Source organism: Hylobates moloch, unplaced genomic scaffold (assembly GCF_009828535.3).
Source record: "Hylobates moloch isolate HMO894 unplaced genomic scaffold, HMol_V3 SCAFFOLD_5, whole genome shotgun sequence".
Lineage (NCBI taxonomy): Eukaryota > Metazoa > Chordata > Mammalia > Primates > Hylobatidae > Hylobates > Hylobates moloch.
In genome coordinates, this window is record NW_026652280.1 from 48,312,891 (window position 1) to 48,339,305 (window position 26,415).

The following is a 26,415-nucleotide window of genomic DNA, read 5'->3' on the forward strand; positions in this document are numbered from 1 at the left end:
GAAAAGCTAACAGGGTAGCATGCCTTTTTAAAGTTTGTGGGGGATCATTGTGGGATAGAAGGGAGAAATAGAGATTCGGAATTGAAGGCTAAAGAATTAAAGTTGTATGAGGAATACAGGCAGGCAGTGTGAGTGAAAACTGCAAATATCGATTATTATTTGAAGGTGTTTTGGGATATGGATTGATGGGGTTTTAATAGAAGAAGTAACAGGAGCAACGTAGGGTTTCTTTATTTCTGTTTTTAATATTAAGAAGTGTTGGCCATGATGATAGAGGGAAATGGGAGTAGCCAAGGAACCAGCAGAAGGGAGACAGAAAAACAGAGGTGATGAAATGATTTTCCAAGTAACTGGTAATTATAGGACGATGGAAATGTCTTGGAATACACTGTGGGAAAAAGCACACAGTTGATCCTGCTTTTGGATTTAATGAAGAACATTTCTGATCTGGGTGAGGGAGAAATAATTGTGGGAGTTTGTGATGGATTGCCTCAGCCTTTTTCGTGAAATTGGTCACAAGGTCAACTGCTTAAAGTGGAAATGAGGTTGAGGGTTTGAAGAGATAGGATACCTAAGCTATGTGACAGCTCCTGTAAAGAATGGAGTGAGATTCACTTAAGAATGGATGCATTTTCAAGGTGCATTCGGAGCTCAGGTGAGCTTGAGAAATATGAATTTATAGTAAAGTATATTTGCTCAGAAAACAGTCCTGCAGTAGCTCTAGAATCATTACTTGACATTAGACTTAAAATAAGGTAACACTCCTTACTGAATTTTTTAAAAAAGGAAAAATTAAAAAGTTAGATATTTGTCCTTCCAAACAAATACTCTAGTTTGCCAATGAGGATAGTATACAGGTTAGCGTTTTTGCTGACACTTAAGTGAAACATTTCCTTCTCTCTTAATCTTTGCATTTCTTTTCAGTCATGGGAAGCTCGTGAATTAAGAAACAACCAAAAATGCCAAATATTGAGACTCTTGAAATCAAATTAAGTAAGATCTGAGATTAAGAGCTTCTGAGAATTTAAGCATGAACATATATATTGACATGAAGTCCACTTACAATGAAGAAAGGAGTGACCTCTCGATCAACTATGGATGTTATATTAATTTCACCAGTTTTCTGATTAATGACAAAGATCCCATATGGTGGCTGATCAATTCCTACTCCAGAGATGCGGTATGTAACTTGCTGGTTTGCAGCACAATCAGAGTGAATCTGCAGAAGGAACAAAAGTAAAAATATTACAGGGAGCAAATAGAATTCTATATTTGATATATGACAGCTTTCTTGAGAGTTGTTGCGTGTGATGACCTTGTTATTTAGGAAATGTTGACAATGGAGAATTATTTTCCTAGATAAGATTAACAATTACAGCTGTAATATTTTCAATGGTAACTGACAATGTAATCAAAGAAATTCGGTTTCTACTTTTATCAAACAAGAAAAAAAGCAAAATATCACCCTACTATATCTAAGTCTATGCAATCATCATGCATGCCTTCATTCATTCAACAGTTAAAATTTGATCTTGTATTATTTGCAGGGTCTGTGCTTGCACTGGAGCAACAGAAGGAAACTCCTTGCCCTCTTAAGGAGTTTACCAATGTTGTCATTATGCAACTTTAATCTTCAATTTGTTTTAAATGTAAAGTTTTCGAAGAAAGTAGATTTATTTAGGTGACAAGAGTTATCTGGGTTTGAGTGGAAGCTTGAATTCTGAAAATGGGAAGGGTGTGTTAGCAGAAAAGGAAGGAGACCACGCAAATAAATGGTTATAGAAACCAGAACTCTTTCTTTGAAATAAAATATTGTTTGGCTGTAAATAAATCTTAGTGGGGAGTATTTGTGAGTGTCTGTGTGGATGTATGTGTATATTTGTGTGTGTATCTGTGGACGTGTGTATCTGTATGTTCATTAATTTGTGGGGGGTGTTTCTGAGTGTGTGTGTGTATGCAGAAAGGAAGATAGGGAAAAATGAATAGAAAAGGGGTATGAGAGAGGGCACCTTGTGAATGTTAATAAACAAACAAAAAAGTAGCAATTCAATTCTAATACATTGTGAGGCAAAAAGAGCACACATTGAAGTAATTCCTTTGAATGTGCTGAAAGCCAAATTCTTTATTAAAATAATGATCTTTTTTCATCTGGAGTTTGGGATAACACATGATCATGTGTATGCATTTCACCAATGAGGTGAGTCATTGGTGAAACGTTTACCTGTTTCTCTGAGCACCTGCATTTCTTAATTTCTCCTTATGAGTTTCAGTTTTCATCATCTAGATGACTATAGTTCTGTTCTGTATCATAGCTTCTTGGTGAGACATGTTCATGAAATATTTAACAGACAGTTTCTTTTGAAACTTTATCCATTCTGATTTTCAATGTTATGCTTTGGAGTTGATACCTACTTTGGCGATTGGGTTCCTCTTTGAGTTGTCTTCACCTTCACGACAGGCTGCTGCGAACTTGATCCATTCACGTTTCTGCCTTCGGATTGAATGCCATTTGATGGTGCCATTTTTAGTGTTATAATCTCTTACCTTAAATGACAGCAATAAAGAAATGGTATATATTAATTTGAATTTGTAATTCAAATTCCACTGAGATTTTTGGAAGAGGGTATAATCTCAGAAATAGAGGATGCTTAATTGGGAAAATTGGTAATTTTGGTAATCTATTAATTTTAGCATTATATGAACTTGACTTATGAGAATACATTTTCTTCAGAAAATATATTGTTATTCTCAAATTATTTTCTTGTTTAAAAATTTGGAAAAATGGATTTGTTATATATTACCTGGATTCGGAATTCACTGTTAACTTCTACCACCACCTGTAAAAAATAAGATAATCACACTAGTTATTTTTTAATTAAATGCTTTAAAATTTGTATTATCCATTTACTTTAAAAACAACATGAAACCATAGGCTTGTGAGTCATTAAAATTATTTTATCAGCCAAATAGCAGGTGGATTTGGTTTATGTCTTGGGTCTGATGATGATGCTAAGAATTTTTGTTTTTACCTTTCAATTTATTCTTCTTTTTATTACTATTATTTTGTACTTGTATTTCTCCTTAAATAAGAAATTTTCAACTTTTAATTGAATTTATTCAGAATTGCAAAGTATGAAAAACTTTATTTGTATAACTGATGTAAGAAAATTATAGTTTACATTTAAAAATACTAACAGTAGTCATTTAAAAATATAAAAAAGTTCTTTTTATAGTTAATTTTAATTGTACCATTAAAGAAAATATAAACTTAATGTCTCTAATATCTACTTTAAAAAAATTGCCACAATAGATAATTCAGAAAATAAGTATTTATGATCAATATAAGAAGTATAAAAAGATAATGTTTTTATTATGAGAATTACATATCCACTGTGTGTTTAATATTAATAATTATGATTGTTATTACTCATAATTTATTAAATAATAGCTAGGTATTAGGTTATGTATTTATGTAAATCTATGCACTTAATCTTTACAACAAATACATGTGGTCACCACTAATACTATCTCCATTTTACAGATGAGGAAATTGAGTCTTGGATATTAACTTATGGCTAAATATAATTCAATACAATTTAGCATAAATTTTCACTTGAGCTGTGGGTTTTGTAATAAAATATGAGATAGCCTATTCCCTCAAGTAAATTACTACTAAGGAAAACATGCTACAAAGAATTTATATTGCAACTTTAAGAACTCAAAAAATTCTGATTTTAAACTAACCTATTATCCTTGTGATTGGTGATATTTACATACAACAATAGTAATACAGCATGAAGAAAAACAAAGAAAAGTAAATGACCCAAATTTTAAAACATGTAACTGAAATGTTATCTGTAGAGCCCATCTTGGGTGCAGAACTGAAATGATGAAATGGTAGTCATGTAAATGCATGCTCCTTGCTACCTGTGAATTTATGAACACTTTTCCCTCTCTCTTGTTCGTGAGTGTGGGATGGGAGATGGGCATACCTTATTTGTCTGTTTGAAAGCCATTTCTTCATAGCTACAGAATTGTGCATGCATCTGTTATCTGTTATTGCACTTCCCTTACTACATTGGAGCGCCAGTGCTTGCTGTTTGTTTTGGAAAGCTATGCAGATGACTAAGAAATCTTTCCAGCTTTATGAAGCTGGGTCATTCTTTTTCCCATGAGAGACAGCCTGGGCAGAAGACCAAGTAGCTTTCGTCATACAGTCAGACTCTCCATTGGATTTGTAATCTAAAAACTGCCAAGTCTGCTTAAAAATGTCGTGGGTTGGTGTAAGCTTATTTTCTGTTGCTCAGAGTCTAGAATAAACTCTGATACAAAGTCACTCTTGGACTTTCAAAGGCAAAATAGTGAAATCTGACTCTTGATAGAGTTGGAAAATCTTCAACGTATTTCCTCAGTTCTCTGAACTTTAGTTTTCTCACTTGTAAAATGACAAGAGTAGACTAAATTTTACACAGGTAACTTTCCAGCTCTAATATTAAATGCCTGTGGGCAGTAGGAAAATATTGAAGTATTTAGACGTGGGAAGGGCATGATAAAATCGTGGTTTTAAAGCTTACTCTGACAACAATTGGTAGGACTAGTGGGAAGAGGCAGTGATTACAGACAGTGAGCAGTTGAGGGTCTCTATATCAAAGCAGACTGGAGGTGAGTAGGAAGTACGCTGGAGCAGAGGCAGAGGGAATGGATGGGGAAAGATCAAGGCATACTGCAGCATAGCATTGGCAGTGCTTGAGAACAAATGGGATGGGGGTGTTCAAGAGAAGGAGGAAGCTCAGGGGATGGCAGTTTTAAACTGTGGGATTGGGAGCAAGACAGTAATAGAATTTAGCGGATTAGAACACATCGAGTTTGTGATGCCAGATAATGCCTGGGTGAAGATGATCAGCAATTGGAAACACGTATCGAAAGTCAAGCAAAAGTTCAAGCTGCATATGCAGATTTGAGTACATCTGCACAGGCAGGATAGTTGAAATCATGTGAGAATTTGAAATTCCTAAAGTAGAGGATACAGTCAAGAATCAGCCTGCAATTGAGGATAAAACTGGGAGAATTCCTACATTTATAGAACTAGGAACAACGACAACAAACAAACAAAAAAAAAAGAAAGGAGAGGGCCGGGCACTGTGGCTCACGCCTGTAATCCAGCACTTTGGGAGGCTGAGGTGGGTGGATCACGAGGTCAGGAGATTGAGACCATCCTGGCCAACATGGTGAAACCCTGTCTCCATTAAAAATACAAAAATTAGCTGGGCATGGTGGTGCATGCCTGTAGTCCCAGCTACTTGGGAGGCTGAGGCAGGAGAATCAATTGAACCCGGGAGGCAGAGGTTGCAGTGAGTGGAGATTGCACTACTGCACTCCTGGGGACAGAGCAAGACTTTGTCTCAAAAAAGAAAAAAAAAAAAAAAAAAGGAAGGAGAGAAGGAGTGGTGAAAGAGAGGAGTGGCGAAAGAAACAATAGAAAAATATAATGCATTATAATGGAGGTCAGATGAAAAGGAAAATGGAAAGACAGATGGGGTTGAAAGAGATGAGGTAAAAAAGTTGAGCAGAGTGAATTCTGAGGAAATCCTGAGGTTCTGAGGGACCTTCAAGAGAATATTTTTAGCTGGATGGAACATGCACTTGCTTGACAGCAAGGGATTAGGAAATAAGAGGAGGAGAGGAGGACATAAAGATGGTCACCTTTTCAAGATATTGGTGATAAAAGGGAACAGAGGGACAAGATAGTAGCATTTTTTGAGAGAGGGTAACCTAACGATTTTTGAAAGTTAAGATAGAAGGTAGGAGGAGATTTTGATTTAAAAGAAGAGATGTTCAGCAGGAAGATTCTCATAGAAGTGTTGTGATGGGGAGAGCAGGAGAGAATGGGCAGAAAAAGAAAGGACCTCAAAGACAAAGGCAAGGAAAGATAGAGATTAAAATCAATCAATTAGGCAAGGGAAATTGGAAGACATTGTACTACATGACCTAGACTTTGTCCCTGGAGTAAGGGTGAGGTGGATGGAGATTAAAATCAATAAACTGGGGAAGGGAAATTGGAGGACACTCTCCTAAATGACCTAGACCTTGTCCCTGGAGTAAGGGTGAGGTTGTTTTCTGACAATTAGGGGAGAAGTTTGGATTCCCAAATGAGTTTGGAGTCTGTGCTATGGAGGCTGTGATGGAGATTTACCTAGAGATGAACACAGGGGTTGTCAGGCTGACTGAGTGTATCTGAGCTGTTTTGCCCAGTGGATAGGGACGTTGGGGTAAGTCATTAAATCAATCTGTGCCTCAGTTTCCTCAGCTGTAGATGAGACTAAAAGTCCCTTCTAGTCCTAAAATTCTATGAAAACAGTAAATAATTCACCTGAAATGCATCCTCAATGAGTTTTCCCTTCGTTTCTGTTTTAGGAACCAATCCATTTATGTACTTTTTAAAAGTTACAGGAGACAAAATCGCAGGCTAATTTTAATAAATCCCCAATTACAGTAATTTTGAATGTTTTCCTTTTTAATATTGAAGTTCATGCTTCCTTGCACATAATAAAAATGGGTTTGAGAGTAACAAGCTATTTTTATTAAAAAAAATCTCTTGCATTTAATAATTGTGAGATGGTCTTCCAAGTCACTTTTTGCTAAGCGTTGAATCCTAACATAATTGTTACATTTTTGTTAAGCATTCAATTCTAATGTAATTGTTAACTTTTATATATATTGCGAGGATGCACTTGAAACAAAGCTAAAATATCACAATTTGCTTTATTTAAAAACCTCCTCTTATCTTTCCTTTGTACTGCTCTGACAAAGGGTATCAGTCTGAGGTTGACAACATCTCAATGGGTTGAATTCTCTAATTTATTCTTTTCGTTTGTTTATTTTACAAGTACATACTGAATGTGTATTATGAGGATCCAACACTAGATTAAGACTTTTAAAGGCCTAAAAATATTATAGTAAGTCTCAGATGAAATGCATAATGAATTTAATACTACACCATTAAAATGTTGGGGAAATCCAGTATTATTATTTCTATGTTTAATAGCGTGATAATTTTTTGGAGTGTGTAGGGGAAGAGCTGTATAAACTACCCAAAAACTTCCCTGTGGTACCTCTGCTGTGTGTGATTAGACATCTTTTAAGCAATCTTGCACTGGTGCAAGGCACTATAAGGGATACAAAGGCAAATCAGACACAGAATCTGCCTTCAAATAACTTACAGTCCTGCAGTTTTGTGAGCAACAGGCAACCGTTAATTTGTAGAGATATGATTTCTCATTAGACAAGTATGAAAAACTGTGCCCTATTCTCATAGACCAATTAAGAGCATGGATCAGCAGCCAATGGCATTTAAAAAAATTTGATCTGTCTAAGTCTATTGAAGGAATGTGCATATCAAGCATAATCAGCAAGGGTGGCATGACCCAGCACTGGGCAAGGGTGTTACCTGAGTTGAGGGAGCATTATAAATCTAACTGTGATGCCTGGCAGAGCAGGCTTCCTGCTGATATGTTAGGCAATGTCTATTAGGACACAGGGATACTCAGCAACCATGTCTTTGATGAATGTGTTGTGCAGAAAGAGTTACCAGAAATTAAGTGCTCTGGGTATCGATAAGATAATTTTCTAGATTGATGAGATTTGTTAAACAAGTGAATCTTATTCCTAGGGTCGGCCTTTCAGATTTAAGACAGCATTCTTCAGTGCTTTAGTTTCTACTCTTTTCCTAAAACAGGGATGACAAAATATTTTTACTTTGTGGCAACTCAAACCAATTGAGCGATGATAAATTTGTACTTGTTTCTGTAAATGTGATAGAAGATGCTAATCCTAAATCTGCAGCGAAATAATAAAGTTTTATGAACACCATATAACTGTTAATGATGACACTTGAATGCAATTTGTAAGTTTCACTGAATACGTGAACAGAAATGTTCCTTCCATTTTCTATAAAATATTTTACTGAAACACCGATCTCTATACTACATATCACTATAATATACACTCAAGAAAGCACAAAGAGCCCTCTCTTTTGCTTGTCTTCTGTTTGGTCTGTACTAGTTTGTTAGTTCTTCTCTTGCTTTAGGCATCTGTGAACACAATTATGGGGACTTAAGATGTCTTCAAGTAAGTTTAGGAACTATGTAATGAAATGTGTATTATTTTCTGTGTATTTTAGCCTGAGTGCTGAAAGTACTCTTAAAAACTCCTGCTCATATTTTACAGAATTTCAGTTCAGTTCTAACTGTGGAGTTAGTTTATCAGGTGGTCAGAGGGTTGGAGTTTTTTTTGTTTGTTTTGAAATGAAATATTAACCCATAGAAAGAGGGGGAAAATGGTTAATATAATGAACCAAAATAATCAGATCATTCATAGTCATAGATAAAAGTCATTTTCTCTGTTCTTTGAGCTTGAGCTGCAGAAATTTACCTTTTTAGAATAAGACATCTTCAGATTTGTATTGACTTAAATGGACTAACTGGACCTGGCAAAGTTGCAAGTAATTTTCAGAAATCATTAAAACCATAGAGATCCCGCTGGCTCTATTTTGCTTTCCCACAGTGACCATGCTGTACTTTTTACCATTGTCGTATACAGGCACACAGATTTCTTTGGTGCATAGGAAGCATTGTTCTCTGGTCTAGAGAAAATATATTCTAACTCCTTTCTCTACTCCATACACTGATTATATGGAAACCAAAAGAAGAAAGCAAAATAGATGCAGAATTAACAAAATGTGTTTGACTTGCAGTGTTATAGCAGGTGTAATCTCTTGTCTGTCCAGGAGACTTGTCAGAACAATAGAATAGTCATAGAGCAATCTTGATTGCTGTAAGAGCAGCTCCTCCAACTTTGTTCTCCCTGATTCAACCCACTCATTTGAACAAGGTTCACAACCTTCAGATGCATTGGGCTGAATACACAGTATGCTTGCAAACAAATAGTTGCCCAGTTCTCAGGTAGATTTGCTTAAAAGTCACTACCAATTTAAATATCTCAAAGGCCTTAACAATTGTACAAATACACTTCCTAATGCAGGGTCCCACTTACTGACTTTGAGTAGAGATGAATATAAATAATTTACATAGATTTTTTTTCATTTTTTGGTGAAAGCATGCATTTATAATGAGACCAGGAGAAAGATAACTGAGGCTGGGCGTGGTGGCTCACGCTTGTAATCCCAGCACTTTGGGAGGCCGAGGTGGGCGGATCACGAGGTCAGGAGATCGAGACCATGATGAAACCCCGTCTCTACTAAAAATACAAAAAAAAATTAGCCGGGCGTGGTGGCGGGCGCCTGTAGTCCCAGCTACTCGGAGAGGCTGAGGCAGGAGAATGGCGTGAACCCGGGAGGCGGAGCTTGCAGTGAGCCGAGATTGCGCCACTGCACTCCAGCCTGGGCGACAGAGCGAGACTCCGTCTCAAAAAAAAAAAAAAAAAAAAAAAAGATAACTGAAATAATTTGCTATAGTGGTGGTTGTTTTATGAAGAAAAAAACTATTTTAAAGAAAAATACAGATTAGGAAATTCCAAAGGACAATTACCAAAATTATCCCATGTGGTAAAATCAGTACTTAAAATAAATTTTGATCTTCCAAACCTTAGAAAGTGAAATGTTTTTAAAAAAAAAAAGCTATGATGTCAACATGAAAATGAAACATTGTAATTCATTATAGTGTAAGTTCTTTGAGAAAAAATTTTCGTAAGGCATGTGGGAGACTTGTGATTAATTTCAATATAAAATAAGGTAACCTCCTCTTCCCCCATTCCAAAAAAACCCCCATAAACCAACAAAAAAACAATCTAGGCACAGCTAGAGAAAGTTCAATAAAGATATACGATTTTGATGATGATACATTTTATTGAAGAATGACTAAATAGGAAGTGGCTGTTTAAAGAAATTTGATATTCTATAATTAATTTGAAATAAATAAATCAAGAAATAAGGCACGTCTTAGAGATTCTATGAAAGTTAGTGTACACCTATCTGAACAAGCTGATCAACTAAAACTATAATAGCTCCTAATGGATCAAATGTATTTGAAATTTTAAGTAAAAGTACTTGATTACTGACAATATGAAACTCTCATATTTCAGATGACATACTGTATAATACTCATTGATCCCTACCAAATCCAAAGTAATGAAGTCAACTGATCCTAAATATCCACTGAAAAGAGCATGGGATAGGACTAATGTCTGAAGGAAAGCTTGGAACCAAAGCCACCAGCTTACTGATGCTCATTTGTAACTAAATCCACTGATTATGTCCCGCCTTAGTTAATAAAACTGAATTCAAACTAACCAGCATACTTTGAATCAAAGATCTAACTTATTATACCAACCCAACATTCCAGTTCAAAAATTAAGCAAGTAGAAACGAATGTGAACCACAGCACTATATATCCTGCCAAGCTGGAGGGCAAATTACTTGGCACCTGCCTTTTTGAATTACATTAACCTTACTGTGAGAGAGATTACAATTTTCAAATTTTCACTGAAAGTGAAATTGACATAATACATTAGTGGTGCACTTAGTATTATCTCTACAACGAGAAAACTAATTACATGTAAGGGGGCAATGATAAAGTATTTCATTACATTCGTCTGACCATCAAGTGCACAACTTTTATATCACAGTCATCACTGACATTCCAGTGGTAAAATTGAGTGTAATAATAATTATACTTACTCTTTAATTATAGCCACTTCTTCACTTAATATGTCATTTATAAACCTCCTATACTGCCATTTTTTGAAATTAAATGTTTTAAATAAAATCATAGTTAAACAGTGTGGGGCTTTTTATAGTAGTGATACAGATTCTAACCAAATATGCAACTGATAAGTTTATTTGGATAGTGAGACCAGCCACAAACTGCTATGATTTTAAATTATGTGGTGCTATTTTTATGTTTTAAAAATTAGAGTAATTCCACCAACAAACATACAAAAAATAAAAAAAAAAGGGTAAAAATCCAGACACACTTGTGATATTTAGTTTAAAAGCCCTCTTGCAAAAGAGATTTTGAACCACAAAGTGCTACTAACTAGCGATAGGAATTTCCTAAATTCAATCTTTTCCCAGCATGACTTAGCAATGACTTCAATGTCAGAGATGTAATACAATGAGTTGACACTAATGCATTAACATGATCTTGAGTCTTCAATTAAAGAGAGAAATGCTACTGAAAAATCTAGTTTATAAAATCATCTTGTCATTAACATACATTTTTAATGGGTTAGGTTAGAAATGACGCCTACTAACATTTTCTAAAAAGTTTTCACTTGTTTACAATGAGCACGATTATGAAGGACTTTTACCAGAATCCACTCACCAGAAAAATGAACAGCACTGCAGCTACTCTGAAGAAACTCCAGTCCATTTCTGCTGGATTATCTTACATCCAAGACCAAGGGAGTTTTGTTTGTTCTTCTCTGTTCTTTTTCTTTCTCCCGCTCAGCTGGTGTCTGATTAAAATAATTTCTCAGTAGATGTTCTTACATGCAGGCTTTGAGGTGTTTCTGCCTTCCTCTGGGAGAAGGACTGAAGGTACGTATAACCAGTCTGGATCCCCACCCTAAAAACTTGGGCTGGTCTCACTGAAATGCTTGACAAGATCATCATTGCTCCCAGGTGAAAACTTGGGGACACACCCTTCTTCTAGCTGAAAGGCGACTCTTGATGGGGCAAGGAAGATTCACTCCTTTACTGAATGTTTTCAGTGGCAGGCTCTTAAAGTGAACAGAAATACTGAGGGTTATAAAGGTGATGGGGGCTTCTCACCCCATGCTTTCTTTACAGATGGTTTAGTTTCTCCCCATATTAAACAGGCAGGTATAACTTGAATGCTCATCTTATTCATTCGATTATCTGTTTGTAGCCAAACCCTCAGGTCATAGTAGAAAATTACAAACTTTCCATTTTAGTAGATGTTGGGAAAGTTTCAGTTATTTTCAGTTGTTAAGAGGCAGAAAATTTACTGATGCCAGAGTGAGGTTTTTTTAAAGTTATTAATTCAAACAAGTAAAACCATGATACTTACAATTATTAAATCCTCTGCATAAGTCACAATTCCCATTAACTGACCAGCCTTCAGTCTAAGGAATCCTCCATTTTCCTTCTAAAGAAATTATTTTCTCTCCCTAATTATTTTTCTTTCTTTATGATTCTTTTTTTAAATGCAACAAAATAAAAATTTAAATATTACTAAACTTAATTAAGGGTGAATAGTGAGAACCACCAATTAAAATCCTGATAATAACTTTAAAAATGAGATTCGGTGCCTGAAATACTAATGGAAACACAGAAAGCTGCTCAGCAGGTGAGGTGGGTTAAAAGTCAATGACAATTCCTAAGCACGGAGCCAAGAATCTGTACAGTGAGCCAATTAGAGCATAGGGAATACACTGAAGAAATGGCTGCCTACACATGTAGATGGGAAACTGAACGCAGCCCTGAGGTTTGTGAAAATAAATAGCAACCTTCACAGGGCAGCATTTGGACATATTTTTGGACTCTCTTCTCTTCCCCTGGCAACGTCTAGTATAAATATTGTGAGTGGCAGGAAGCTCATAGACACTGGATGCCCTCAGAGTTTGAAACGGCTACTTGGAACAAGACACCTATCTGATAAGATGTTGAGTATGGTCAAAAAGATACTCAAAATGTCTCCAAAAGGAAGAAAATCTCTGAGGGTCAGAGGGTCTATAGAAGGCTGTCATTTCACTACAGATTTGTGGCAAAGAAGATATGTGGTTTGAATTTTCATACTATCCATCATACAGTGTAGAGGGGAGGAGATAGGTTGCCCATGTTTATTTGCAGTGAATAAGAATGCTTATGATTGTAAAAGCAGATGTAAATAAATAAAATGTAGAAAGATGGGCTGGCCAATTTTCTCTAATGAGAAATGTCAAGTAAAATAGACTGTATCAACCTATGACTTAGTCTGAGCAATATACTAGTATCATGTTGTTTGACCATGAATAACAGAAGACTCACTGGGCACCAGAGACAACTGCACCTACTCTTGCAGCTTTCCAGTGGCAAGTCAATGTTTCCTGTACCTTGGATTCTGGGCATGATGCTAGGGCAGGCATGGGGGCCTCCTTCATCCATTAAATTACGTTTCCTTAAACCTAACCCTGGCTCCACCCCTAACTCAATGCCTTGCTCTAATAATCCTATCTGACTAGGGGATTCATAAAGCAGCAACCTCTCAAACATCTTTCTGGAGAGGAGGTGTGATAGAACTCCAACATTGCAGAGCAGCGTCTGTCTTGGCAGTAACATGAGAGCCAATACGATGTTAAACACAGTGGGAGAGGGAAATTATTAATCACTTTCTCCCCTTTGCCTCCTTCCCTGCCTTTTTCTCTTTCTTACTCATTTTAATGTGCTCAGAACAGTGCTATCCAGTAGAACTTTCCGCAATACGAAAATGTTCTCTATCTATGCTGTCAGATATGGTAGCCACTTATAATATGTGACTACTGAGGATTTAAAATATGGTTATGACTAAGGAAGAGAATATTTAACTTTGCTTCATTTAAATTTAAATAACCACATGTGGCTAGTGGCTACCACATCAGACAGTGCAGACATCATTGCTTTTGTTGTCTATTTTCTCTCTTACTCCAAGCCTTAACTTCTGGTTTTTACAAACTCAGCTCTCTCAATCTACCCTATGCCTTTTCTTAATTGAGAACTCCACCATTGTTCCAGCTTTCAATGAGCACATTTAATTAGTTTTCCTTCATGTACTCTTATCTCAGTTGGTCCTGTCCCTTTTCCTGACTTAGTGGTCCTCTTTCCAAATGCCAATGAGTTAAGATACTTTAAAACATAGGCAACACAAACCGTTTGTTTCATTTCTGTATTCACATTGTTTTCAATTCATTCTTCCAGCAACGTCATCTGTAACCTCACATCACACTGTTGCTTCTTCTCTCCCATCTCAGTGAACTCCTTTTCTTTACTCTGAACATTGTTTGGTATGTGTACCTGCACGTACATAGCAACAGTTATCATTTCATAAAAATTTTATGAAATTTGGGGTGATTTTTCCTTTCGGAATTTCCCTGGTGAGCTGACAAAGGTTTCCATAGGGACTAAAATTCTCTAGAGAAGAGGATTTTCCTCTTTTTCATAAGGCATTGCAAACTCCAGAATGTAACTTAAGTGTTTGCATTTCTACATTTGTTGTTAGCTTGAAATATTGCAATACCCTTTAAGAAAACAAAATAATCAGCCTCTAAAAAAATAATTTTGAAAAACAAAATAATCCTCATATTTAAATAAAGGTAACACATTTTATTGATCTAGAAGTTCTCAAGCTTAATAACAGTAACTGTTTTATCCACCTTCATTTACATAGCATCCATAGCATGGACTCATATTTTAGAGAAATTCTTTGGAATGTGCTTTTTTTTTCCTTTTAGCAATAAAGTATTTTTAAATCTATATGTAATAGCTGTACATATTTTTGGGGTGCATGTGATGTTTGCATACCTATATGCAATGTTATAATGATTAAATCAGGGCAACTGTGACATCCGTCACCTTAAACGTTTATTTCTTTGTGTTAGGAAATTCTTCTCTTGTAGCTATATTGAAATATACAATAAATTATTGTTAACTATGTTTTAATGTTATATGTGAACCTCTAGTTTTATATGTGTCTAAATTATCCTAATGAACTCTACAAATTGTTTAAAAAATAGGTGAAAGATGAAAAACTTAAAACTGGAGGAGAAATTGAAGTAAATATGTTAGGCATTATATAAATAAAAATTTTCTGTTTGCCTCTATACTGTATTAATATTACCATGAGATATATTGATTGTAGATCTTGTTCACATTGTTTAAAATTAAACTATTCCTCAAAGAGTCAGTGTCACACCCACATACATCTGGGAGATGGGGGCTACATTTTAGATTAAAAGATACTTTTCTTTTTAATATATAACAGTCACAGCAATGTCTGGTTGGTAAGTGGATTTTTGGTTTGGACAAAAGAGCTATAGAAGTAATTTTGGGACATCTAATATCTGGGAAAATTTAAATAGGAACTGTAGAAAATTATGATATATTTTTATCAAGTTATATTATATTATGTCTTTTTTTCTTTTTTTTTTTTTTTTTTGAGATGCATCTAGCTCTCTTGCCCAGGCTGGAGTGCAGTAGCATGATCTCAGCTCACTGCAACCTCTGTCTCCCAGAACAAGCAATTCTTGTGCCTCAGCTGCCTGAGTAGCTGGGTCTACAGGTGTGAGCCACCACACCCAGCTAATTTTTTGTAGTTTTAGTAGAGATGGGGTTTCACCATGTTGCCAGCCTGATCTTGAACTCCTGACCTCAAGTGTTCTACCCTCCTCGGCCTCCCAGAGTGCTTGGATTACAGGTGTGAGCCACCGTGCCTGGCCATATTATGTCTATTTTTAAAGATATGTGAATTAGATTAGGAGTGAAATGTCATGATGATGGAAATTTTCTTCATGATAATTCAGCAATGAAACAGATAAAATAAATATGGCAAAATATTAACAACTGTTAAATCTAAATGATAGTATATGGTTTTCTTTGTTTTGTGTATATTTGAAAATTTTCCTAATAAAAGTAAAAATAATGAATTTAAGTAGATGTCAGCAAATTATTGCCATGGGCCAAATAGGGTCCACTGTGTGGTTTTTGTTCTTTTTTAGTTGAACACATCCATAGTCATTTGCATATAAATTGTGGCTCCTTTCATTCTACAACAGCAAGGCTAAGAAGTTATGACAGAGACCATGTTGGCATAGAAAGCCTAAAATAATTACTTCTCTTGCCCTTTACAGAAAATGTTTGACAATCCCTTGACTAGATGAAGAGATTATAGCTTGCAGTATGAAATATGACTTATGAGTAGATTAGTTGATTTTAGTAGAAGTCACAAAATTGATCTCAAGGATGTGAACAAAAATCATGATGACTGAAAGTAGCCATTAAAATTTTAAAAACTAGGCCAGGCATAGTGGCTCATGGCTGTAATCCCAGAACTTTGGGAGGCCGAGGGGGGCGGATAACTTGAGGTCAGAAGTTTGAGAGCAGCCTGGCCAATGTGGTGAAACCCTGTCTCTACTAAAAAGTACAAAAATTAGTTACGCGTGGTGGCAGACGCCTGTAATCCCAGCTACTCGGGAGGCTGAAGCAGGAGAATTGCTTGAACTCAGGAGGGGGAGGTTACAGTGAGCTGGGATGGTGCCACTGCACTACAGCTTGGGCAACAGAGCGAGACTTCATCTCAAATTAAAAAATAAATAAATAAATAAATAAAAAACTAATCACTGAGAAAAAGATATTTATAATAAAATTGTATTTTTAATTTTATATGCTTAGAGAGATTTTGTTTATAATTGACCAAAATAATCTACAGCCTAACTCTTCTTCCTTTTTTTTTAAACCAGATCTAAGGGAAATCTTAATTATTTTTCTCTAGTAAATTCTAGAACGGGAATTCAACAGCATCACATCTTTATATGCTTTTCTCTATATAGAAACAATGTTTATGAACAAGGGAAAATCTCAAAAGATTTTGAGAACTGTGAACTCTCTCTAATATAATATGTAAGTATTTTATGATGAAATAAGAATAGTGAAAGAGACTAAGCTATTATTGCTTGTGCTTAAAAAAAGTTAAAAATATATGATAATTCTGAGTATTGCTACATGTTCATCACTGCAGTAGGCACTGTGTTCAAAACAATTTTGAACTCTGCTCTAAGGAGCTTACCTTGTAGCTGCAAACACACTGACACAGAAGTAATACTACTTCCTTCTGCAAGACTGTTCTACTCATACACCTCCGTGGGTTAGCCACAGTCCCACTGTAGTGTTTGGATTTCATATGCAACTTCAGGCTATTTTTTTTTTTTTTACTTGTAATACGTTATCACCAGGCCAGTTCTACGGCATTTATTTCTTTGACCTACTATGTTCCTTGCACTATATTAGGGACTGAGGTTACAAAGATGAATAGAATATGGTTCTTGCCCTCATGTGGCTCCAGGCTGTGGAATGGGGAAAACAACATATTTTTTTTCCACTTGCTGAACAGAAGCATGCATAAGATGCTTTGGGGATCCATAGCCCAGTTTTATTGGAGGTGACATGAGAGAAATCTTATAATGTTAATGGCTACACATTTGTGGCATAATAGAACTGATTGCTGAAATACTTAATTTCTTTCTTTCTTTGTAGCTTACCTAAATCTCTCATCTTATACTTTAAATTTTATAGTGTTTAATTGAATGCAGCCATAGTTAATTGCTTCTATTGTCTGCACTTTGCCTTTCGGTCTTCATTTCTGTTCTCATGGTTTCTCTCCAGGCCCCCCTTACCTGGCATTGCTGTGCATACTTCTAATTATACATTTTGTATCAAAACTCTTCATTTTAATCCATCTTATATTTCTTTTCCAGAATAGTGTTTCTAAAACATTGCTTTCTTTATGTCATGCCTCTTCTCAAGAAAGTGCTGTAGGCTGGGCGCAGTAGCTAATGCCTGTAATCCCACCACTTCGGGAAGCTGAGGCAGGAGGATGGCTTGAGCCTGGGAGTTCAAGACAAGCCTGGGCAACATGGAGAAAGCCTGTCTCTACAAACGAATGCAAAAATTAGCTGGGTGTGGTGGTGCACACCTGTAGTCCCAGCTACTTAGGAGGCTCAGGTGGGAGGATTGCTTGAGGTCGGGAGGCAGAGGATGTACTGAGCCAAGATCATGCCACCACACTGCAGCTTGGGTCACACTGAGACCCTGTCAAAAAAAAAAAAAAAAGGTAAAGAAAAGAAAAGAAAATGCAATAACTCCATATTTCCTCTCAGATGAAAATGACTTCATATTGTAAAAACCTTATGGCAAATTTATGTCTCCAGGTTATTTATTGTTTATGATGGAAACAAAGTGCCATCACCCTCATGGTCTTCAGATTTTCCCACCATTGCCTTTCATTTTTGAAGACCCGGCTTTTGATAGTGATGATACTAATATGAAAGGTAACAGTCGTGATTGATGTTTGTCCGGGATATTTTCCATTTAGGGGTATGTGTATAGCCCATGGGCATGTAAGCAGCTTACTCTATCATTTTCAGAAACTGCTTTTTGACTGCAGTTTTAAAAATTCAATTGCACCAATGTTTCTTGGCCCTGGTAGGGACTGTGCTAGTTGCCAGGATAATTAATTTTTTTTTTTGATTTTACTTTAAGTTCTAGGATACCTGTGCAGAACCTGCAGGTTTGTTACATAGTTAGAATGGCGATCATTAAAAAGTCAGGAAACAACAGATGCTGGAGAGGATGTGGAGAAATAGGAACACTTTTACCCTGTTGGTGGGAGTGTAAATTAGTTCAACCATTGTGGAAGACAGTGTGGCAATTCCTCAAAGATCTAGAACGAGAAATACCATTTGACCCAGCAATCCCATTACTGGGTATATACCCAAAGGGTTATAAATCATTCTACTATAAAGACACAGGCACAGGTATGTTTATTGCAGCACTGTTCACAATAGCAAAGACTTGGTACCAACCCAAATGCCCATCAATAATAGACTGGATAAAGAAAATGTGGCACATACACGCCATAGAATACTATGCAGCCATAAAAAGGGCTGAGTTCATGTCCTTTGCAGGTACATGGATAAAGCTGGAAAGCATCATTCTCAGCAAGCCAGGAGAAATTTTTAAAAAATAGATACTAGAAATTCCAAAGTTTAAGAAGGCTATCATCTTGACTGGATCTCAAAGGTGTGATGAGGCAGGCTTGTTCCTTTTACCAAGCACACTGACATATGTGGTATAGGAAAGATCTATAGTGTTTTATGAGCCCCTGAAAAAGGGAAATAATTTTCCCATTAAAGGAATTTGAGAGCACTTCATGGAAGAGGTAGATTTTGAAATTTTTGGGATGAATACATTCACAACAAATAAAGATGCGGATGGGAAAGAAGACAGAAAGAAATACCTATTTTTAAGGCCCAAAAGGAGTTCATATTGGACTAAGTGTCTCACTTGTGAGAGTTAGCAGGGCTGATAATAGAACAGAATGAAAGCAGAATGTGACTGACTTTGAACGTTCTGCTGAGAAATTTGGACTATATTCAGTGGTAGAGAGAGAATCAGCGTGGGCTTTTGAGCAAGGTATTGACCTTAAAGTTGTGTTTTTGGAGTTTGTCCTGGAAGCTTTGTAATGAGTAGGTAGGCGAGAGACACTACAGGGAGAAAGATGAATTTGGAGGCTACCATAATAGTTTAGGTAAAGAACCTGAAATAGTGTGGTTTCAATGGGAAGGGGAAGAGATGGGAGCATGATGAAGTTAAAATAGATAATACTAGACGGCAGTTTCAAAGTGGGTGGAGGAATAGGGTGATTGAGGCTCAGGGGAAACACTTTCCTTCTTTTGAAATGAGGTGCAAAGGGAAGACACTTATCCTATTAATAACAAAAAAAGAATCTGTTAGGGGTTTTTGTGGAAGAACTGATCAGTTTTTAACATTTAGTTTGTTTGTTTGTGTTTTGTTTTTCCCTATTTTTGCTTAAAAATTCAAACCTTCATCCAGATTTACAATATGTTAACATTTTGCCCTATTAGCTCTTTCTATGTATAAACACATCTTTTGCTGAATAATTTAAAAGTGAGTTGTAGATATTGTGCCACTTAATTACTACAGCATATACCTTATAATAATAAAGACTTTTGCTACATAATCATAGTTTTAGTGTCTTTGTTGCAAAAAGTACTAAAAATTGATGCTGATGAGCTATTTGGCTTGCTGAATGAAAAAGAATACACGAGTCCATAGTGTTCCTCAAAAGGGTGGCGGTGGTGATGAAGAGTAAACTTTTCTTTAGGGAAGATTGCTAGTAAATAGAGAAGAAAATGATAGAAGTAGAAAATTGAGATATTGCACCCAGCAACATAAATAATGGACTCAGACAAAGACCATCAATGGGTATTTATACTATTGAGTAAAAGTGTTAGAAAATTAGGAGTTTACATGGTCTCCAAGTATCTCACCATCTTACTGATGGATAAAACCTAGTATTGTTAATAATGAGACAAACTGACAATAGGTACCTCCTCATGACGTAGTGAAAACTATACAATGTCACACATAGTATTCTTGCCCAAAATATTTAACCTGAATTTGCAAAAGAGGAGACAATCCAAAAAACATCAATTTTAGAATTTCTAATAAAAATAAGCTGGATCTTTCAAAAATGTCATTGTTTATGACATACAAAATATAATAGGGGATTGTACTAGACTAAAAGAGACAAAAGAGACAACTAAAGCATGTGGGGCTTAAAACCTAGATAATGGGTTGATAGGTACAGCAAACCACCATGGCACATGTATACCTATGTAACAAATCTGCATGTTCTGCACATGTATCCCAGAACTTAAAAAAAAACTAAACTAAACTAAACTACACTAAATACGATGTTCAATCCTTAATTGGATCATAGAACATCCACCAACAATAAAGAATAGCAATAAAGGACATTTTATGGGACAAGGGACAATTTAAAGTTTTGATTTTAGGCATTTTAAACTCTAGAAAAAAATCAAGTTTTCTAATGTTCATTTCTCTTAATATTTTTAATGTCATTGGTCTATGTGTCTGTTTTTTTACCAGTACCATGCCATTTTTGTTTTTGAACCAATACCATGCCATTTTGGTTACTGTAGCCTTATAGTATAGTTTGAAGTTGGGTAATGTGATGTCTCCAACCTTGTTCTTTTTGCTTAGGATTGCTTTGGCTATTTGGGCTCTTTTTTGGTTTCACATGAATTTTAGAATAGTTTTTTCTAGTTCTGTGAAAAATGACATTGGTAGCTCCATAGGAATAGTATTGAGTCTGTGGATTGCTTTGGGCAGTATGGCCATTTTAGCAATATTGATTCTTTGAATCCATGAACATGAAATGGTTTTTCATTTATGTCATCTGTAACTTCTTAAGTAGTGTTTTGTAGTTCTCCTTGTAGATATCTTTTACCTCCTTGGTTAGATGTATTCCTAGGTATTTTATTTTCTTGTGTGGCTATTATGAATCAGATTGCATTCTTGACTTGGCTCTCAGCTTGAATGTTATTGGTGTATAAAAAATGCTGCTGACTTTTGTACACTGGTTTCGTATCTTGAAACTTTACTAAAATAATATATCAGTTCCAAGAGACTTCTGGCATGGAGTCTTTAGGGTTTTCTAAATACACGGTTATATTCTCAGTGAAGAGAGAGAGTTTGACTTCCTCTTTTCCTGTTTGGATGAGGGAAATTAAAAAAAAATGAGACAACTAAATATGTAGATTGCAAATATATGGTGAAGAGGTAATTGCTATAAATATTTTTGCATCAGGTGAAACAGCGTAACATGCTAAAAAAAAACCCACAGGCAAAGTAGATAGGACAAAGAGGTTTTAATTTATATCTTTAGTCATTGACAGATTATAAAAAATGATTCTGCAAACAAATTAGACAAAGACAACAAACACAAAATGCAACACAACAACAAGCCAAATGGAATAATCATATTCACTAATATAATTGCTAATGTTTGAAATAATACACTGATGTATCAATTTGGGGAGCACAGTAAAAGAATAAGTCATGACCAATTGAAATTCTTTCTAAAAATGCAAGGCGGTTTAATGTTTAAAAAGATCTATTACAGTAATTAATCATTATAATAACTCAAATTAAAAAATAACTTCTATGCATGTTTTGAAAAGCTTGATATAATTCATCAGTTGTTTTTAAATGGAAAAACAAATATAAAAAAAGGATGGTTTCTCACTTAATAAAAATGATGTATTATACAAAAATTTATTATTCCTAGTGTCCAAATGGTAAACACAGTCTTACTAAAATCAGGGGAAAAATAATCTCACTATTACATTCTTAATGTTTTCTAGATGTAATAGCCAAAGGAAAATATTGGAAAGGAGTAAGTATTATTAATAGACCATAAATTTGTCTACATAGGAATTCCAAGAGAATCAATTATAACTTGTAAGACACATGAAAATTTAATTAAGAATGTTGAGTACATAATTAATAAAATTCAATAATCTAATTATCAGTTACACAATATAATGAAATAAATATGTCCCATTTCAAGCGGCAACTGTAAGTATAAACGATCTTATAAAGAAGCTGAGAAGAAATGTGTAGCACCTACCTGCCTGACAAAAACCTCAAACTTTCGCAAGAGACATAAAGAAGTCATGAATCAATAGAAAGGTGCTCTTGTTTTTGTACAGAAAGAGGCAATATCATAAAAAGACCTCCAAGTCTTTTGTGTGTGTGAAATTTGTCAAAATGATTTCATATTTCATATGGAACAACAAATAATCAAGAATAGAAATGAACATTCTGGAAAAGAATAGTAATTAGTAAAGTCACGTCTGACAAGTTACTAAACATTGTGATACTATAGTTATTCATGCAATTTGGAACTGGGAAATGAATAAAGTATTAAGGAAATTAGAGATCCAGAAATAAACTTAATAGAGGAGTTAACAAAAGATCTCTAGTCTGAAATAAAGATGGCTTTTCAAATCACTGGGCAAAATGTACATAACTCAAAAGATGGTGTTGAGCATGTGGCTAGCCACTTAGAACAAAATCAACCTACTTCTTATGCCAGAAAAAGTTCCAGATGGAAAAAAGATTTAAATGTAAAAGAAACTAATAGTAGGGAAAAAATAACTGAGTAAAAATGGAAGTACCGGCCGGGCGCAGTGGCTCACGCCTGTAATCCCAGCACTTTGGGAGGCTGAGGCGGGCGGATCACGAGGTCAGGAAATCGAGACCATCCTGGCTAACACAGTGAAACCTCGTCTCTACTAAAAATACAAAAAAATTAGCCAGGCGTGGCGGCGCCTGTAGTCCCAGCTACTCGGGAGGCTGAGGCAGGAGAACGGTGTGAACCTGGGAGGCGGAGCTTGCAGTGAGCCGAGATCGCGCTACTGCACTCTAGCCTGGGCGACAGAGAGAGACTCCGTCTCAAAAAAAAAAAAAAAAAAAAAAAAAATGGAAGTACCTTGAAGTGGGGAATGTCTATCTAAATCCAGGACCAATAAAGGATTGACACATTTAGCAACATAAAAATTAAAATGTCCATATGATAAGTAAGCATAAGCAAAACAAAAAAAGTGGCAAGGTAGAAAAAAAGGTTTTTTACATATATAACAAACAAAGGTCTAGTTTCCAAAATATATACTTAACTCTTGTAAAACTATAAGAAAAAATCGATGACTCAAAAGAATAATAGGCAAAAGAAATAAAGAGGTCTTTCAGTTACATGAACACAAATAGTTCTTGCACTTAGAAAAATATAAAAATGGTTAATATGCAGAAGTAAAGATGTTCACCCTCAGTCAAAATCAGATATATAAATAGCAAAGCAACAACAACAACAACAACCACCAAAGAAGTGAAAAAAATTTCACCCATCAGATTGGCACTTTATAAAAAAAGTACTAGATTTTGGTTATAAATACTAGGTATCTATTGCTGAGGCAGAAGTAGAAAATCATTCACTTGACTGAAGTGAAAATGTAAGTTGATATAATGTTTTCGGACAGCAATTTGACAACAGCTAACAAAGTTAAAAAATATATACACTTTCATGCAACAATTTCTATTCCCTGAATTTAGCTCAAGATGCACTGGCACAACTGATTAAAAATTACCTACAAAGATGTTCATTTCATTATTGTTGTAATAACGAAAAATTCTTAGCAACCACAAGGTCTATTAGAATAGAATTTGGTCAGAAAATTTGGGTACATTTGTACAGCATAATAAAAAAAAGTGACATCTTTATATATTGATAATGAATGATGTCCAACTTACAGTAAGTGTAAAATCAAGTGTGTAGAATAATGGGCCCAATGTGAACACTTGTGTATAAAAATAAAAATACGTTGTGTGGATGTATTTTATATATGCATAGAAGTTTTTTGGAATTATTCACTAAAATCTGTTAACTGAAGAAATAATTGTATGCTTAATTCTCTATTCTTCTGACACATTTCTACAGTTTACTATTAATAGGCCTTTGTTTTATAACAAAAAGTAAAAATATTTTAAGCTTCATAATTGACTTTCTGGAGTAGTGTACATATATAGTATTGGTGCAGCAACTCGATGAGATGTTTTGTCCATCTGAAGATAGAGATGAGGATTAAAAATGCATATGTAAAAGTTGTCAGTTTAAAGGTGTTAATGAAATCGCATAAGTGGAGGAAATCATGTAGGGAGAGCTGAAGAGAAAGACATGAAAATATCCGAAGAGCAAACTGGCTTGTCTACATTTGCTTAGAAAGAGGAAGAGTCAGCAAAGGAGACAGAAAGGTGCTTCGAAGAAGTCAAAGAACTAGCTCAATCCAATGTAATTTAAATCAAAGGCAATGTTTCAAGATAAAAAGTTTCCATACGACTCCTGAAGATAGGAGAATAGGAAGCGCACTGAAATTCCCCTGACGTTCTTTCCAACTTTCTTTTTTTTTTTTTTTTTTTGAGACAGAGTCTCGCTCTGTCACCGAGGCTGGAGTGCGGTGGCATAATGGCGTGATCTCGGCTCACTGCAAACTCCGCCTCCCGGGTTCATGCCATTCTCCTGCCTCAGCCTCCCGAGTATCTGGGACTACAGGCGCCCGCCACCACACTTGGCTAATTTTTTTGTACTTTTAGTGGAGACAGGGTTTCACTGTGTTAGCCAAGATGGTCTCGATCTCCTGACCTCGTGATCTGCCTGCCTCGGCCTCCCAAAGTGATGGGATTACAGGCATGAGCCACCACGCCCGGCCGTTCTTTCCAGCTTTCTGACTGTTACTTTTCTGTTTCTTTGCCAATACGTTTTTCTCTAACCACCCATTCAATGTATCGTCACATGAAGCTTGGGTCTGTGTCCCTCTTTCCTGTTTGTTGTCCCTCCCAAAAGTGATCTCATGCAAATAACAACTTATAGATAGAGCTATCTGGTCCAGGCCTTTTCTCCTGAACTCCAAACCTATACATCCAGTTGCCTACTTGACATTTATCTTGGAAGTTTCAAATACAATTCAAACTCAATGTGTTGGAAATTCATTCTCATCTTCACCAGTGATCACTTCCCAGAAAATAATACCCCCATCTAGTTGTGCAACAGAGAAGCCCAAGAGATATTATCAACATTCTTTTTTTCCTACACTTCTAGTTTAATCCATCACCAAGGTCTATTGATTTTTTACATCCAAAATATCTCTCAAGTTCATTCACTTTTTTCCATCTTGACGATCACTATGTTAGCCAGGTGATTATTGTCCTTCACCAGGATTGTTGTTGTAACTTTCTCACAGGTCTGCATCTATGCTGGCCAGCCGCCAATCTGTTTCCTACACTAAAGGTGGAAAAATAATTTCAAAGAGCAAACCTAAGCATATCAATACCTTTTAAAAAAAACACCTGTTGGTAACTTTTAGAATAAAGGGGAAAAACTGTCCTTCGTCTGGGCTGCAAGGTCCTACATTGTCTAACACTTGCCCACTCTTCAGTCTCACCTTATACCACATTCAGTCCAGAAGGAGCTCTTGGAACCCTTGTCCATCTCCTCTTTCACATCTGTCATAGTTGCCAAGTTTACAGGTATTTGTGTGATTATTACTCTCTATCCTCACTACTAGATTGTTATATCCACGAGAACAAGAAAAACTTTTTTTTGTTATTATTATTTCATAACATCCAGGGTATAGAATCATATGTTCTTAGGAGGAGATTTATTTATTTATTTATTTATTTTTATTATTATTATTATACTTTAAGTTTTAGGGTACATGTGCACAATGTGCAGGTTTGTTACATATGTATCCATGTGCCATGCTGGTGTGCTGCACCCATTAACTCGTCATTTAGCATTAGGTATATCTCCTAATGCTGTCCCTCCCCCCTCCCCCCACCCTACAACAGTCCCTGGAGTGTGATGTTCCCCTTCCTGTGTCCATGTGTTCTTACTGAGAACAAGAAAAACGTTTTAATCGAAACTATGTTCTTGGAAGCTAGCATATAATGTTGCTCAATAAATATTTTTGAATTAATGGATAAATGAATGAAAGCAAAGTGGAGTTTCAAGAAGAAAGGGTATGTTTCAGTCTTCGTTCAGAGATCTAAGAAGATGGAAGTAAATCCTAAAGAAGCCAAGAAATTTGAAAATAGATGATTGTTGGAGAATTCCAGAAACATTTAGAATTATGTGGAGGTGAGTGTTGGCAAGAATATCCAAACAGACTATGGGGTATGTTCTGCAAAGGGAAGGAAGCAAAGAATAGATCCCTTATGTGATTAATTCTGAAGAAATGCAGAGTATGAGTTTGGAGTCTGTGAGGTCA

The 26,415-nt window shown here is 35.7% G+C and overlaps 1 protein-coding gene across 1 annotated transcript in view; it reads right to left on the reverse strand.

Moving 5' to 3' along the window:
• DSG1 (desmoglein 1) overlaps positions 1-11,528 on the reverse strand; it is a 35,189-nt gene extending 23,661 nt beyond the window's left edge. Inside the window, exons 1-4 of the mRNA XM_032151720.2 lie at positions 11,340-11,528; positions 2,802-2,837; positions 2,413-2,544; positions 1,064-1,219 (exon numbers count right to left, since the gene is read on the reverse strand). Coding sequence (XP_032007611.1) covers positions 1,064-1,219; positions 2,413-2,544; positions 2,802-2,837; positions 11,340-11,387 — 372 coding nt within the window. The 5' untranslated portion in view covers positions 11,388-11,528. The remainder of the gene's footprint in view (positions 1-1,063; positions 1,220-2,412; positions 2,545-2,801; positions 2,838-11,339) is intronic.
• Positions 11,529-26,415: the final 14,887 nt, after the last annotated feature.